The 18,690-nt window shown below is 37.0% G+C and overlaps 1 protein-coding gene across 2 annotated transcripts in view; it reads right to left on the bottom strand.

Annotated features, from left to right (window-relative positions):
• LOC149801784 (unconventional myosin-Ie-like) overlaps nucleotides 1-11,229 on the bottom strand; it is a 149,003-nt gene extending 137,774 nt beyond the window's left edge. For both annotated transcript variants that reach the window (XM_089956128.1, XM_089956130.1), the window contains exon 1: nucleotides 10,880-11,229. In XM_089956128.1, coding sequence (XP_089812254.1) covers nucleotides 10,880-10,897 — 18 coding nt within the window. In that variant the 5' untranslated portion in view covers nucleotides 10,898-11,229. The remainder of the gene's footprint in view (nucleotides 1-10,879) is intronic.
• Nucleotides 11,230-18,690: the final 7,461 nt, after the last annotated feature.

The raw sequence follows: 18,690 nt of genomic DNA, 5'->3' as shown, positions 1-18,690 counted from the left end.
CACTGGAAGGGATTCAGTGTGTTTCGTCAGTAGATGGGAGACGGCGCCCATAAACCCTTTACCGGTAACGAAATGTAACAGATAAGGAAACTTAAGCTGTCCGCACTCGTAGATGGAAGAGAAAGTTCTGCTGCCCCTGGGCATAGATTGTGGCGCCCTCGATCATCACCGACACTTTGTTGATAAGGGAGTTGTTGAAATTCTTTTCTTGGAGCTCCCGAGGTCCTCAAGAGCACATACCAAAGGAGGTCCGGTGGTTAGGAACCCCATTCTACATAAGCTCTATTACTGCGAGCATGGAGAGCTGACATTAGGCGAGTCTGGCGGACCGACAACTGGCGAGCCTGTCGGAACGAGATACTGGTAGTCAGCGGGCTGGTTCAGAACATCCATTTAACATTGTCTACATCAGATACACTTTGTGAAAATAGTCAAAAAGGCACCTTTTACATAAAGTTTGTCTCAAAAAATATTTACTAACTACGGTTACACTAATCTGTTAGAGAAAAGCTCATATTTTAGACTAAAATCCGTTTAATATTTATTATTAAAAAGAAATGCAAACAAACAATTTATGATATCACTAATTCATCGCTAATAACGAGGAATGAGTTTAAATTGCTCATTCGAGTCAGAGAGATCAGTTGCCCGAACACGTTCTTGTTTTACGAGGAAAAAATATATAGGTGAAAAAAGTATACCACTGTAGGTTTTTTTACGATACCATCAGTGAGTTTTGGTAAATTCCATAAAATCAAAGCCATGTCAAGCCTAGTTCTATATGAAGTTCAACAAAAGCGAACAAAGACTTATTGATCAAAGCATGGATATTACTACTTAAAAACTAATTAAGGAAAATGATGTTGATTTATGGTACAGTTTCATCACATGTTACCATACGATGGTCGCCACTTGTGAAATGTAAAAATATTGTAAATAATAATTTTAAACATCTTTTTGATGTACTTCATAATACTTCAGACCTAAATAATAAAGTGGTTCCAAGATTCTTTAGCTACGTTTAGAAAGGAGATTATCATTCCATAAAGCAGGGCCCTTGAAGAAAATTTACATACAATGGTTGCAAGTCCGATGAAATAGTAGCTGTAGCAAGTGATGTCATTCAGGACCAAGCCAAAAAAAAAATGAGTTGTTCCAAGTTTTGACATTGTTAAAAAGATCAAACACACTTGCAATGCAGAGGACTGGATAGACAGATCAGCAGCCGAACGTGTTGGGGCAGTTAGGCCATATTCAAGCTGATTGCCTGCAGCCCAAAGACTAGATCGTTCCTAATGTGACAAGTTGGGCCATACAAAACTGGACTGCCCAAACTTTAAACAGGGAAGCTAGGGCCGACCAGAGTGTCACACATTGGCAAGCAGACAAAAGAAGACCACTCCACCCCAAGTCAGAAGGAAGGTCTTCATGTGTGATATCAGCAATGGTAGCACAAGGTATAGTGAATAGGGTGATGGGATGGATGTAGCGATTAGTACCAACAATGATGAGCTCAGAGTGTAGCAAAAACTAAAAGCTGACTCCTCACTTTTGTTTCTGCTAATGGACAATTACTGGAAATTTAATACGAAATATGAACAAGAATGGAGATAGGGTAGAGGAATGTGTATACCATATGGATGAAGTAAACAATGTTACACTTTTAACGGTATGAACATATACCGATTTTTGAGACGCAGCGTTTAAAATTTTTCACTAGACATATAATAATAATTGAAATTAAAGTTCAGAAATAAATGGTACAATCAACATTGCTTGATGTGGACGAAGTGCAAGTCCACTTGTTCCAGAAGACAACGTATTAGAGACACTGTCATTTGTAAAATGCTACAAATCGAACAACAAAACTGATAGCTGAATGCGATATACAAAATAAAGAACGAACAGAGATGAAACGGGTGTGTACAATCGAGGATAAGAAGATGGTATTTCAATGGAGGAAATGGAAAGATGACAGCTATAAATAAAAAAAGAATTACATGCGAATGTAGAATATCAGTAGATATATTTTCAATGTATCTAGATACGAAAATCCAGTTTCATTTACAGTGTATAGACGAACATTGATCAACACATTTAATTTGTTGAATCTAAATAAAGGAGATCAGATTTTTACAAAATTATAGAAAAAAATAACTAGCATAGCTCCTAATCTTGTCATGGAATTCGGTATAATAAAGCAAACTGGATAAGTCACCTTAAGCAAGTTGTACCTGGAACTCTAGCTGTCAAAACCTAGTTTTGAGATTACTTACTGACATGTGAAAGACATACATCTACACGTATAAATCAAATCGTTATACAAATTTCATGTTTATTACCCGATGTGAAAACTCCTACCTTAAAGATAAAATGCATTAGCCTGACGATGATGCATTTAAATCAGATAATACTAACAGGAAACACATTTTTTTTAAACAATTTAAACATCCCACTACAGTAGGACCGGATATACCACAGGAGGAAAATCATATACATGATTGATAATAAACCAGAAGAAATTAAAATGGTACACAACAGTGATTCTAAATTTTTGACTGTGTTAACTGCTCAAATAAATTTAACTATGGATCAGGTACTATTCATTGCTGGAGAACATTGTTAGCTGACGAAATGAATTCTGTGAAAAAGATGAACCTCCTGGTTGGACATATTGCTTCTGCGATACAGCAGCGGGTTACGGATATAATAAATACTGCAAGTTCAAATGAAAGTATACGACCTTATACAATCCTGCATCTTTGGTGCACATATATAAAATAGAACATTCATGACACAGTCCGGTTCGACAATATCAGATACTGTTAAAACGTTAATGGAACCATTATTTTTGGTCATCAAGGTTACGACACAGAAGAAAACATTATGGTAAAATCTAAACAACTGGAGATTTAAAAGTGAAATTGGCCCATGCTGTTTCGGGTGACGGTATTATTGAGTGACATTATTGTGAAAATGAATAACATCTTTGGATAAAGCAACAATTTATGAAATCAAAAGACAAGCATAAACCAAGGTGAAACCTCTCACTATATATATATATATATATATATATATATATATATATATATATATATATATATATATATATATATATATATATATATATGGCACCATGAAATGAACTTTACGGTTCAATATATATATATATATATATATATATATATATATATATATATATACGTTATTTGACACTGAAGACCAATGAGGCAGAAGCATGAATTACAAAGCAAGACTAGCATACACTACTTTGAAATGGAAGAAGCTTGCTTGGCAACATTGTCTCTTTGCGTGCGAATAACACCGGCTGGATTAGATGCTAAAGAAATATGCTACAGCGGCAGTTGTTACTTTTGGCTTTTAGCTGGTTCTGTGCAACATTTTTATGGTTTGTTAAAAGACACACTGACGACAAAATTGATGTACAATAGAAATTTTAAATAAACTCCAGTCGTTAATAAACTAATCAGAATCAAGGACATGATTAGCCTTACGTTTAATGACAATAAAATAAATCAGGAAGAGTTGTTTTAATCATCAACGAGTACAACAGGTATAAATAGAGAAAAAAATGCAGCATGGAAAGAAGTAAACAATACCAAGACATAGAGGAATGTTTTAATTTTTTAAATAACTCTTTTCGAGGAATGTAAACATTTGAAAGAGAAGGATATTCACGAATGCTTTGTATGATGTTCCATATTACAAAAGCTTACAAAGATTGAGTTCACGACACGTGCAGAGCGCGGTTACAAAGCAAGGAGAAAAGCAACTTTAACGGTGCTGGGCTTGTGAGTTTAACACAACTCTTTGTGCCTCAATTTATCATGTATAAATGGAATTTTATATTAGAACTGACAGTCTCCTTGAGAAAAACAATTAATTAATCCAATTATTAACTGAAATCGTAAACTATCCATTTCATTATGCCAAAATATATTTCCGGTCGGATGAGCGTCCCAGTTTTTCGCTTCCGACCCAAACATTGTTTCCCCATCAGACTTATATATATATATATATATATATATATATATATATATATATATATATATATATATATATATATATATATATATATATATATATATATATATAACAAAATCTACCTACCTACCCTAATTTTAAAACGAGTGCAATATATATTTGGCCTTACAGAAAATATATTCTGTTATGGGTCTTAGAATATATCTAACAAACTCGAACACAGTATCTTTTGTTATGTAAACGACCAAAATTAAACAATTACTGTTATTTCGAGATGACTTAATCACTTTTATTTCGAGATGACTTTTACAACCTTAGAGGCATAATAAAGTCAAAAAGGGAATGATTGCAAAAGGTGACTAGAAAGAAAGTATAGATATCGCATTTTTGAAAAACTACTCAAATATAAACAGTTTTGTCACCACTCACAACACTAAATTGCTATTATTCAATGAAAAGATATATATACTTGTACACTTTACTGGATCTGATACAATTTTGAAACCGACGAATCTATATTTATATTGAACAAATCAATAACAACAGAAATTACTCAAATTATTATTAGTCGTATTTGCTAGAGATTCTGGTTGCTGACAATATTTTTCATTGTTACTTTGTTTCATCCATTGCTAATGGTCAATTATTTCATGGCATTTCATGCCATTATCATACATGTGACGGAAAAAATATGTCAGATCAAAATAATTTCCATCCACCTGATTTTTATCAAGCACATGGGCAAAAATTAGAACTATTCAACAAATTTAAATTTTTTAAAAATTAAAATGTGCACATAAATAACCAGTCCTGTCACTGTAACTTGCTGCCATTCATATTCTCCTTATATGTACCACAAGCAGTTTTAGCATTTCTTACGAGATCATTACCTGGATTATGTTGATGGCAGTCCTTCCACTGGGCAGTGACAGATGCTTTATCTGCTCGGGAAATGGACGCACCCGCCCATCCACGAGTCTCCTGCTGCCTTGCAGGTCGGCTTTGGTTAGCCAAAGGCTAAGTGAGTAAACCCTAAAAAAAATCCGGAGTGGAGACCCTAAGGCAACTGGACGATGTACTACATCCCCTTCTGGCAACTCCTTGGTCTGGAGAGAGATGGGCTCCGCCAGACGACTTTTGCCCAAGTCACACTGATAATGCTGGACAAATTTGAGCTTACAATACCGGATCGGTCGTCGCCCGGATCAACAAGGACCGCGCCTGCCGTTGTCCACCAGGACGGAGGTGACAAGTGTGCTACTGGTACTATGCATACAATCAGAGCGAGAGACAACATTGCCATCGCCACCTGGAACATTAGAACTCTGGCGCAAATTGGAAGACTCCAAGAGTTGACACATGAGCTGGAACACTACACATGGCACATTCTGGGACTCTGTGAAGTTAGATGGAAATCCCTAGGAGAACACCAAACCGAAGATGGGCATATATTATACTATAGTGGAGAGTGTGACAAGTCCATAAATGGAGTAGGCTTCCTTGTAAACAAAGCCATCAAGGGATCTGTGCTTGAATGCTGCCTCATATCTAGCAGAATCATTTCCATTCGTCTGAAAGCATCTCCCTTTAACATCACAATTATCCAAGTCTATGCTCCAACTACCGATCATGATGATGAAGAAATAGAGGAGTTTTACAACAAACTACAGGGTATTCTAAACATGGTCAGTAAGAAAGATAACCTCATTGTCCAAGGAGACTGGAATGCCAAAGTTGGCAAAGATGCTCTAAAAGACTGGGAAGTACATTGTGGACCTTCTTGCAATGAGCTTACCAGTGAAAGAGGGAGACGGCTGCTCGAGTTCGCAAGCTACAACAACTTGGTACTAGCCAACACCCTGGGACAACATAAAGCTTCACGATGCTGGACATGGCACTCACCAAATGGAACCCATCACAACCAGATCGACTACATACTGGTTCAAAACCGTTACCGATTTGGCATCAATAGTGCAAAAACAAGGACATTCCCAGGTGCTGATGTTGGGAGTGATCACGACCTCGTGATTATGAATTTCCGAGTGAGGCTGAAGAAAATTAACAAGCCAAAGAACATCAGGCTCAAATTCAACCTTGAACAACTGAAGGACCCTAACATCTGCAAGTCATTCCAGGCCACAATTGGAGGAAAATTTTCCCCACTCCTTGTGATGGATGGTGATGTCAATTAGATGACAGACACCTTCAACACAGTCATGACAGCAGCTGCCAAGGACATCATTGGCCTCCATCGCCCGAAGAAAAAACCCTGGGTTACAGAAGAGATTCTGAAGTTGTGTGATGCCCGAAGAGAACTAAAAAGCACCAGACACACAACAGGGGCATTGAAAAGCCGAGAAATAAACAAGAATATCAGAAAAAACTTAAGCAAAGCAAAAGAAAATTGGATTGGACAAAAGTGCACAGAAATGGAGAACAGTCCGATAAAGAATAACAGCAAAAAGGCATTCCAAATTGTGAAAGACCTCACCAGACAGAAACAACCAAGAGTCAGTACCATTCAAGACAAAAATGGAAAATGCCTCACAGAAGCGAGTGACAATGCAGAAAGATGGACTGAGTATTGCATAGAACTCTACAACCATCAGTCCACAGGAGACCCAGAGGTGCTAGAAGTTCCAGACTCCTCAAATGATGATGACTTCCCCATTCTCAAAGAAGAGGTGGAGTCAGCAATAAGAGCACTGAAGAATAGGAAGGCAGCTGGAGTAGACAACATCCCAGCTGAACTTATCAAGAATGGGGGGAGAATCAGTGAAAGAGCTACTAACAAAAATCTGCAACAAGATCTGGCAGACAGGTGAATGGCCAACACAATGGACCCAGTCACTGATTATAACACTTCCCAAAAAAGGCAATCTCCAGCTGTGCCAAAATTACAGAACTATCAGTTTGATCAACCATGCTAGTAAGGTAATGCTGAAGATCATCTTGAACAGACTGAAACCACAAGCAGAAGAAATAATCGCCGAAGAACAGGCCGGGTTCCGGAGTGGAAGAAGTACAACAGAACAAATATTCGATCTCAGGGTTCTGTGCGAAAAGTACTCGCAACACCAACAAGACATCTATCATGTGTTCATAGATTTCAAAAAGGCCTTTGACAGAGTGTGGCATGAGGCATTGTGGGCCACAGTGAAGAAGTATAACATGGGTCAAAAGTTAACCAATACCATCAAGCAGCTGTACGCCAAGGCTACCAGTGCAGTAATTGCCCAAGGTGCTGTGGGGGACTGGTTCCAGGCAACAGTGGGAGTGCGTCAAGGCTGTCTCCTGTCACCCACGCTTTTCAACATCTACTTAGAGCGCATCATGAGCGAAGCCCTGGAAACTCACTGTGGGACAGTCAGCATTGGAGGGCGTAACAGCACCAACCTCCGCTTTGCAGACGACATTGATGGGCTGGCAGGCAGTGAAGACGAGCTAGCCACCTTAGTGAAGAACCTGGATGAAACATCTTCCAGATTTGACATGGAGATAAGCGCTGAGAAGACAAAACTGATGACAAATAGTGGCAAACAAATCTCAGCCAAGATTAAAGTCAGAGGACATGAACTAGAAACAGTGAGCCAGTTCAAATATCTTGGTTCCATAATCACTGAAGAGGGATCAAGAGCAGAAATTTTGTCAAGAGCAGCACAAACAATGGCAGCTATGTCAAAGCTAAGACCCATCTGGAGAGACAAGAATATCTGTCTGAAAACTAAAATCAGACTATTGCAAGCTCTAGTCATCTCAGTCTTTTTGTACTCGTGTGAGGCATGGACCCTGACAGCAGAATTACAACGTAGAATCCAGTCACTTGAAATGAGATGCTACAGAACCATCCTTGGCATCTCTTACATGGACCACATCACAAATGAAGAAGTGCGTAACACCATCAGGCACGAAGTAGGCCAATATGAGGACCTCCTCACCACCGTCAAAAAGAGAAAGCTGAAATGGTATGGCCATGTCACTAGAGCCAACAGTCTATCCACAACAGTCCTGCAGGGTAGTGTCCAGGGTGGCAGAAGGAGAGGTAGACAAAGAAAAAAGTGGACTGACAACATTACAGAATGGACCAGGAAAAGTTTTGCGGAGACACAGGCATTGGCACATGATCGAGACAAGTGGAGGGAACTGGTCAGATGTTCAGCAGCACAGTGCCTCAACGACCACACTAGGTCATGAGACTGATGATGATGATGATGATGATGATGATGATGATTTATTTCATCCAGTGCTAATGGTCATTTATTTCATTCATTACTAATGGTCATTTATTTCATTCAGTACTAATGGTCATTTATTTCATCCAGTGCTAATGGTCATTTATTTCATCCATTGATAATGGTCATTTGTTTCGTCCATTGCTAATGGTCACTTGTTTCGTTCAGTGTTAATCGTCATTTCATGCAATTGCAGAGGGGTACAGTTAACGTTGTATATCAGAAGACAGTGGTGGAAAATTGAGCTTTCACTGTATAAATCTGAAAAATGGTAATTTATTTTTTTGACATATAAATAATAAATAACTTAGATATGTTTTGCTTACAAACTTGATGGTGAAATCCTCTGTAATCTTTTAAAATATGGCATGCTAGGCTCATAAATGTCTGTTTAAACTGTTGGGGTATATCTGATACATTGCACGATCAATGAATTTTCATTACTGTACCTTTTATTTACATAGTTTTTGAATCAGTCAATATACATCCCTTCATTCTAGAATGCATCCACACTGTTTGATCTAAAATGGGTGTTCGACATTCCAAAAGTGGAGGACGGTTGTAACAATGAACGGACGGGCAACGTGAATCATATGCACCGACAATCTGATTAAAATCAAGATCAACAATAAATATTTCGTAAAAGTACGGATATAAGCTGCATTATTGTATCGTGTAGGGTGATTTCGGGTCATACGAAGAGATCCCTAATTGATGTTCAGACTGATTCAAAGCAATTAAGACAATTCATCTAAGTTTTATGCAGTTATCATGCCAACAACTGTACTTGTCCATGAACAGATCTCATATTGATTTCACATGTCCATTATCTGCGGTTTGATCCATCTATCTAAACTTTTGTATAAACTCAAATAAGCTGTAAGTAGTGGGATGGGGGTGCAAGGATTTTTTTCCCAAACAGGACATTTGTTTTCTTTTTTTTCAGCTCATATGATGGATATAATTTGTTCTCGGTTTTTACTACAAAGCAGAGCAGGTGTATTGTTAAGCTGTTTGGAAGCCGGTATTTGTTTTCCAATACATCACAGTTCCCACCCTACACACCTCGGAATTTAAATGGTCAGTCTCTACGATATGATGAACCATCCCTGGGGAAAATCATATAAAAAGGTCATGAGAATGTCACTCTAAATTACAAACGAAGTTCTGGTGACATTAAGATTTTTGCTTAACTTTGGTCCATTCTTCAAACACCAATGCTTGACTTATGCCACTCAATGTATGCACCTAGATTATTTCTGCATTTATATAGTATCGTAACCGTGACCTAATTTGCAAATTTATTGTGAATATGGTTTTGTTCTCCACTATGTGTCAGATTTAATCAGGATGACTGCTAAAAGAATCCGCACTTTTGTTGGCAATTAAGGAAGACGATTTGCTTTTGAGCATGTCGATAAACTCGATAGAAATAGCGCAGAAAATCAACATATTTACAATGTTTAAGTTTTTCTTATTACTTCAACTCTCTGCTTGCGAATTTCTTTTTTAATACAGAAATACTAAAAGAAAAGGAATCCTTAAATGTAAGATTTTGACAAATTTAAAGTGTAACAATTAAGTAATTAAGCAAAATGCCGAAGTATTAGATTACCAGTCCGTATTTCCACAACTATAATGAAAAATCCACCCCATACCAACATAAAAGTCTGTGCATGTGGCCTGTATCATTTATAGGGACAATAGATTGTAAATATGTAATCAGGAGATACTACCAAATTAAAAGTAGGCTACCGTGATCTATGTCCCAACTGTAGCGACATTGACTGAAGGTCTGCAATCGAGCCTTTTTTTTTAGACATACAGTGTAATTACATGTACATGCTTGAATTCAATGCATACATCCTGAATAATCTTAAAATAAGTGGAAAATATGTCTCATGATAATCGAAAATCACCCACATCTCGGATTCTTCGTGACGACTCAAAACCGTGTGGATCAGTGACAATTCGTGGTGCGGCTTCTTCCCAAATCAGGCCGAGTTGACCATCATCGTGTCTCAGGATTTTACTATAACATTGCTTCAGCAAGATATAATCTTTGATATGTTGCTATGCCGTTACATGCCACCCAATCAAACAATAAATCGTGATATCGCGGCCACCAGCTGGGAGTATAGAGAGAGAGAGTCGTAGGGTGAAGATATCGTATCTAATTCACCGAGGATTGCGCCCGACTCCATATGTAACCATCAGAATGACTGATCACTTTAGCAGTACCTGCATCATTAGTAATATCCAGATACATTTTCGCATACTTCCCAAGTAGATCCGGGTCTTCGTTGTTTGTTCTACTTCAATGATTTGCAACTAATAGGGTCTACGCTGTTTGTTCTACTTAATGATTTGCAACGAACAGCATGACCCCGGATCCGTCAGCATATTGTGGTACCGTTTCAAAAGTACACTCAAATAGCGCCTATCTAAATCCAGATGTTTGGAAGGTTATTTCCTAGTTTATCATCGATCAGAGCTAGATCTCAGTAGCAACTATCCAAACTTATTTGAAAAACGTTAATTTGCGAGGAATATTGGACAAGCTGATGCAAAATGGAATGTTACTGAATGATTTTAATTTTTTTTTAGATGCTTTTGAAAAGAGAAATAAAATAAGAACTCACCGTTTGCTTCGTCATCATAAACTAACTTTACCGTCCAAAACTTGAAACTCCAAAGTAATTATCCCGTATGTTCCTTTTATTAAAACAAAAAGAAATGAGAAAGAAGAAAACAACAACACCAGCACAACAAAATTGTCACACAGATCACTAGTTAGCTATTCCACATCCAGAATCTAATTCAATTTCACAATAAAACCACATCACAATACGAGTTACGATTCCAACATTATGGAAGTAATTTTCAGTTAATCCAACTGATTATGTTCTTATTAAAAAAACGTTTGTATCAAAGTTGTAAGTTAAGGACGTTGTGCCTTTAGTTCAGCTCCAGTAAGATGCTAACTGTTCTCTTCCTGATAACCCGGAAATATATATGAGTGAGTTGTACACCATACATGATACACAACTGAAGTCCATATTATCCTTATACAATCTCCATATACTCTCTCTCTCTCTCTCTCTCTCTCTCTCTCTCACACACACACACACACACACACACACACCAACGATTTCATAGTCATGTTAACAATATTATTAAATTCCAAATATATTACATTACAGCAGTGGAAGCTCAGATTTTGACAACCGTTCTCCAGACATATAAAAAATAGAAGTAAATCAGCCTTTTATATATAGCTGGATAAAATACCTTTCAGAAAGAAGTCCGCGTGAATAACCTCAAATGACCCATCACCGAGTTCAATGCCAACAGCAAAAATTGTGAGACTGCCATAGGTACCCAATAATGTCAAACGTCATGTAAAATTTCATAAAACTTTTGGGTGGTTTATGTTCATCATGTTCATCAACAGCCATTATCAATTTCCTCTTATGTTCGCGCTGCTCCGCCTTACATCGTATTATATTATTTTTTTAAACTGTTGAAATTCCATTCCTATATAATGCCACACTCATAAAAATGTGTTTAATTGGCTGCTCTTAGATGTCTTCATCATGACAGCTAGAACATTCCCTAAAATCATTCAAAGTTTCAGACGCTTCGAACGTGGTTTGCGATTTACTCAAAGATTACTTTTTCTTGCACCATATTATATATTTTTCCTGTTCTTTTCTTCATATGCTTGACCAAGTTTATTCGGTTCCATTTCTAATGTCACTCCCAACAACTTCTGAGCTTCTTTGATAAATCGATATTGTACACTCAAACGCAGTTTCAGCCACCCACTTTATATTCCAGTCATTTGGTTGTTTAATACCATTTCCAGTGACCTCAATAAACTCCTACAAGATATAATCAGCATCAATATGATTTTTTGGTCATTATATACCACAGCAATTCTTTAGGATATTCTCTGCTCTATGTTTCTTTGCCACTACACTATTTTCATGCGAGAAAAAATTATCAGCAAGGGCAAATTCCATGATATAGACTATACCACGCGGTGTAGAGAAAATCAGTACATATCCTCTGTGCAGTACAGTTACAATCGGTATTACATGCCTGACTGAAAAACTTTCATTGATTAATCACACACGAGTTGTTTATTGTATTTCGCTTGCTTGCTAAGTCATGGCGGATAGAGGCCGTGGCTTACGACCAGGATCCAAATGGTGGTCAAAACGCCCAATCAAACCCGACTTAACGAGAAAGTAATCGCAAGAATAATCATTTACTAAAGGTAGATTGATCTCAGCTTAGCTATACACCTTAAGATTCTACTGACCTGGTCTGATTCCGATATCTGTACTGGGATGATCAAAGCATAATACCTAATCTAGAGCTTGGCTAATCAAGGAAGCTATTGGGGAGGATGCCTAAGACCCATTGATCCTTGCTGTTGTATACTCTTATTCTAATACTGAACTGACTTGGGCTGATCCCAAGGTACTGGATGATTCCAGTATAATACCAGCTCTAAAATTGGGCTGATCCAGAAGCTTTACATGCGAGGAAGCCTAAGAACGGTTGATCCCAGCCTTTGCACGAACGGTGTTACGTGGCTGATCTAGATTGATACTTGCTCTAATGCTGGGCTGATCTGGGAAGCTAAGCAGCTCCAAACATGCAATGAGTGAAAACCAAAGTTAGATCAAGGCATGTTGTAGCTTACTATATTGGTTTATTGGTGTCCTACTTAATGGTAAAATAGAGATCAGACACGAATTTGAGATGACAAATTTCAATATGAGGTCATTCTAAACGCCTTATGAGTACTGCCATTAACACAGACGACAATATACACCGAAAACTGTATTTCACACTGCATATAGCATGCCATGATTTTAAACCGTGCCTGGGGATGGTGCAGGGTTTTACAAAAAACAAAGAAACAATCACAGGAAGCTAAATTTTAAAAAAAACAACACGAGTCTTAACTGATTGATAAGTAATGTGAATACTGACAGGTAATGCATCATAGCGATACAATCTCTGTGTTTTCACTGGCTATGAGATCACGCATGTAAGTATTGACCCTTTGTTGGACTGACCAAACCTCAAACCAAAGTCCTACTAAATCTAGAATATGATCATTCCTTGATTACCTAATATTGCCAATAGAAATACAAGAGTCATGTATGTCTTCCATACATGTGCCACTAGAAACTTGTAATATCATATTACAACTCACTGGCGTCACTCATCTAATTATAGTGAGAGTTTCCTCTGACCCATACTACACCATTTGAGATACTTTCATATTTATGTTGGGATGTTGGGGTTACAGGAAATTGACCCATACACCCGAAAATAAATGTCAAAATATTAAAAATGGGGTGGTAAGGGTCGGAGGAAACTCAGACGAATCTAATTTTTACCCAAACCCTATTAATTAATAATACTGATGAATAAGGATAAGATGTGCATGATAGGAACATTTATTAATAAATAAATAAAGATTTGTATTAAGCAAAGAGAATTATGTACATAACCAAAACTAATAAATTATTATTTAAGGTGATACTAAATGCCCTGGCCTTGACAGCAGAGTAAAAATGGGTGGATGGTTTCATACATTCGTGGATTCCTCGAAATGTTATGCGCTGTTTCAACGCTGACTGTTTTGAAAACCTAAAGTAATTGAAAGAGTAAGAAAACAAGGTCACTTTCGATATACTCTGAAGGGTCATTTGTGATGTACTCCGAAGGGTGTTGATAACAATCTTAAGAATGAAAGCATATATCAAGTGTGGTGACTATATATGCATCACTGTAAGAGAAAGAACAATGACTACGAAATCACCGACGCATTAAAAGTATGATAACAGGGGCAGCATATTTGATCATTCTAAGACATCACTTTCCTTCCTCTTAGCTCTCCAGGGGGTTTGATACGACTGAATTAATCTATGAGTTTAATATGAGTCTCTTGATAACCACATCAAAACTGTATTCAATATTTTATTTTTCATTACCTTGAATATTGCTTCATTAGCTTGAATATTAATCACAATACTATTTGAAACACTGAAGAAAGATGGCAAGTGATAGCCTGTGTCACCTCCATTATATTTAACTACGGTTTTGGAATTAAATAAATCAAACCTAATTTCAGTGAGTATCATTTAAATTTCAATTATGATAGGGATATTTGTTGCATTGTCAGAATAAATTATATCAGCTATGCACAACTGCCTCTAAGGAAAGCGACTCTGCTGTCAGGCAATACATTTACCAGTTTGTATATTACACATTACAGCCCAACAACTGTGATGATATTGACTAGAGTTGTAGGGGCTGGTGTCGCCTATTTTTATTAAAAGCTGCAAAAATTTGCAGAAAATGTTTATCTGCACACATCAGTATGTATTTTATACACGTATTGATATTTCTCGCAGCTGTTGAGCTACCATTTCTGTCTTTTCCGCAACTTTTTAAGAATCACTTGAGAAAAAAAAATAAGGTCAAACAAGAACAGGCATTTTCTGTGAGAAGGTGTCTCTTTTGGCGTGATTTCAGCTTGTGGTGGCAGTGGCTTTTCGAGAGAGGCTAGAGCGCCACTTGCGAATCAATCCTATAATGCCTAAAAAGAAGTAAGGTTTTAAGGTCTCACTGCATAGTTTCGCAGTTTGACACCTAATGTTTACGGTAAAGAGCGTTAACCGAAAACGCGAGAGCCTTGTGTTTATAAATTCATATGGAAATTAAATAGACAATTTTGTTTTCATTTACTGTGAGTATGCGACAGACTTAGAATTGGGTTGGTTTGTTTGCTGACTGCCTGTCAGTTAGCCTAGCATTGGAGTTAAATGCGTGACTTAGGCTGCCAATGAACATCCGACTGGGTTTACGTATTTTGGTATGTCTGCAACAGCAGAAAATATATTGAAATCGAGATGGTTACTGGGTGATTAGAAGCATGCCAATTTCCTATAATACCCATGAACTTTAAATAGTGACGGAGCCCATACTGTCTGAGCTGTCTTGTCATAGGAAAATATTCAAAATAACTCTTTACCGTCAAAACTAAACGATAATAAGAGAGGCTGGGGTAGTGTTGGTTCATTGTAAAAGCACTCCGCGCCATCGACGCTCAGCAAGCGTCTCTGCTATCTGGCGATTTACTATCCAGCTGTGGATCTTATCCGTTCGCCGACGTTTATCTTCATGACTTGCTAAGGTCATTCTACTACATATATTGATTGTAATTTAAAATAAGCGCAATTCTTCGTAGAAGAAATTTGAAAATATGCGTGCTTGTAAAGGGAAAAATTGCCCATCTTATTGGAGCACTTCCGTTGTTGAATCTTCAGTTTTGTAGGTGTGTAGTTTTGCTGGTTTTTCAGCTCGTCAATTTCCGAAGAAAGTAAATCTTGAATGTAGTCCACAATTCCATAAGGCCTAAATAAAAGTGATCGGTGTTGAAAAAGACCGGAACTTTCAAAGGTTGGTGTAAAAGCTATCAGTTGTAATAGGAGTTATCCCGAATGCCCCAATAAGCATGCTTTCCACAAAATGTATTGGTTAGTTTTAATCAGTCTACTCCATGACCGCTAAATAAGCAGTAGTCTTTAATAAGGGGTTTCTTAACCAAACCTAATTTTGAACTTGGACCACAGCATGATTCTTACCCCTATCAGATCTCCTCATGTTAGTCTAAACAAAATTCGAAAACAACTTTGTTGGGGCAACAGCGTCAATTTCATTATCGATTACATAACTCGATGACCTATCAAGGAAATCATCATCGTCGTCAGACAAAATAGGGTTGGCTCAGAAACCATCCCCTTATATAAGACTACTGAGGTTTTTATTTTATATTTCACACAAAATTTTATTAAATCTGTTTTTGATATTCACACACAATTTTACTATTACACACTTTTGACATTCACACAAAATTTACTGTAATAACCAATCTAAACAATCCACTTTGCAAGTCAACATCAGACATTTTACATCCTAACGCAAATCTATCCTACCAGAGCAGTATATTTTGTCATCAAAATTACAAAGACCCGATTTTATGATAACTTCAGTCTCAATTTTATGACAATTTGATGTTACTGCCCTCATCTCTACATAACAAGAAAATCCATCTAACGCAGCTTTATAATTATCGAATCCAATCACCTTACCGGCTACTTTTTTAAAATATCTTAGCTCGTTTCTTAACTTCATTATCAGCTAGTTTTAGGCAGTACATTTTACTAGGCAATCTGATGAATTGAACGGTAGGAACAAAATATGTCTGGTCGGTAAATTTTCCTATTACTCTTTTATTATTGTTGCAGTGGAATCCGCTTTTTTGATATCTGAAAGATCAAACAGTTCTCGGTTATCATACAATTCTTTGTAAATATAATCAGATTCTATCTTATACATAAGCGAGTAAGTGTCTGTAAATAACATCCCTGCATCAGGAAACTTAACTTTAACAAAATCGTAATGGAATTGGTACATTACCCACTTTGATATCTGAAGTACTGACATACCGACATAAACTGGATTGTTCAATTTCAAGTTTGTCCTTTTTCGTTGAATGGCTACTAGATTTTCATTAAAAAATATCATGCTAACAAAATTATAAGATACAACAAGTTTATTACGATTTTCCACGTTAATAACGATCTCAATACTGACTCGCTTTCTGGTATTTGCCATAGTCTTGCCAAATACGCTGTTATTTATGAGGTTGATAAAAGCATTTTTTTCGAATTTTGTTCTTAAAACTGCTCTTCGCCTAGTATTAACGTCGATACAATCATTCGTCCAACACGACTGATTAAATTTTAAACCTTTCTTAATATCAGACAATGATCAAGTGCCTGTTTCAGATTGTTGTAATGAAAAACGTATCTCCGTTTGATAAGAAGATTAGGAACTAGTTTGTTTACAATGGATTTACACTGTGAATAATTTCTCTGTTTATCTGATAATAAACTGTAGTCAATCAGCATTGATTCTGGACAAAATGGATAGTCATTATGCGGATCACGAAGCTCAATATGATAGTCAAAATCAACTTCAGTAAAATAACTAATGTCAGGATGCTCGCATCCCGCAGGTATAATTTTATCAGTTTCATAAAAAAAAACTGTTTTTCACTGATCCATCTGAAACCACCAACTGGCAGAGACTTCGACATACCGTAGCCATACAGGTTTTTGGTGTAAAGATAGGTTATAAAACTGGATGGTGCCGTATTATTATTGGCGCTGACATATTTTTTGTTATGACACTTACTCCGCCTCTGATTCCCCTCTCGAAGAAACAGAAAATATCCGGGTCTGTTAACAACTCCAATTTTATTTTGCTATGTTTCAGTAATGCATCCCAGCTTAGTCCCGGAACTGAATAGTACCAAGCTGGTTCAAATCCGTAGTCATCAGCGCTGATATCTTTGAAATTTTCAAATATATCTGCGAGCATCAATACAGTTGTGATAAGATACAAGTCATGATAATCACCGAAGAATTTACAGTCAAACGAATCCCAAATCGGTTTAGTATAAGCATAATTATCATCAATAACATCTCAAGGTTGAACTGAGAATAAAACTTATCTTTGTCAGGTAAACTTGTTTCATCACGTCTGCTTCAATCATCAAGATACTCATAAGGAAAAATTTTCTTGTTAACAAGCTTGACTTGTCACCGAAATGTTCAGTCAAATTATCAAACTTACGGCAGCCTTTTCCTAGCTCGTTAAGCGATGCTGCCATAAACTGCAAACTATCAATAGATCTTCTCTTACCTAGAGTCACAGACAGACCTTTCAGTGTTATTTGGGGTGTACTTTATTTTATCGTTGTTGTTAAATTTAAGACGGTTTATTATATCCTTATTGCCGAATGCTTCAACTATAATATGAGAATCAGGAACACACAAAAAAGCGGTGTGGTATAGTGTATATTACGTTTATCATGTGCTGGACCGCGATACTTTCCAGTAATATGACAGTGATCTTTTGCACGTTCATATCCAAGCTATCCTTAACAAATATGACATATTTCTGTTGCAGTAAAATCGGCTTCTTGTTTTATTGTCGGCATTTATTTTTTGTTGTCTGAGAGAGTAACATCAGGATAAAATCAATTATAATTTAATTGGTTAAATGTAGTTTAAGTAATACACAGTGCATCCTTCTCTGGCTCCTTGCTGGGTCCCTCTTTGTCTACTATGGTTCTCTGCCCAGACATGATGTCATTGCAGCCAATATAAGGTAATAAGCTAGTAATTAAATTTAGATACGTTGTCATGTTGAACCAATCAAATGACTGAGTTGAAGCATGTGATCAAACATTGTCAGTTAGGCGTCATTCAAATAACTAATACACCTGTAGAGATCCATTTCTTTCAGTGCAGATGCTGCATTTAATTTTTAACATTATTTGCGGAAAGAACCACAT

Source organism: Sinohyriopsis cumingii, chromosome 4, assembly GCF_028554795.1.
Source record: "Sinohyriopsis cumingii isolate HCF-2022 chromosome 4, ASM2855479v2, whole genome shotgun sequence".
Lineage (NCBI taxonomy): Eukaryota > Metazoa > Mollusca > Bivalvia > Unionida > Unionidae > Sinohyriopsis > Sinohyriopsis cumingii.
This window is presented reverse-complemented; position numbering and strand designations above follow the sequence as displayed.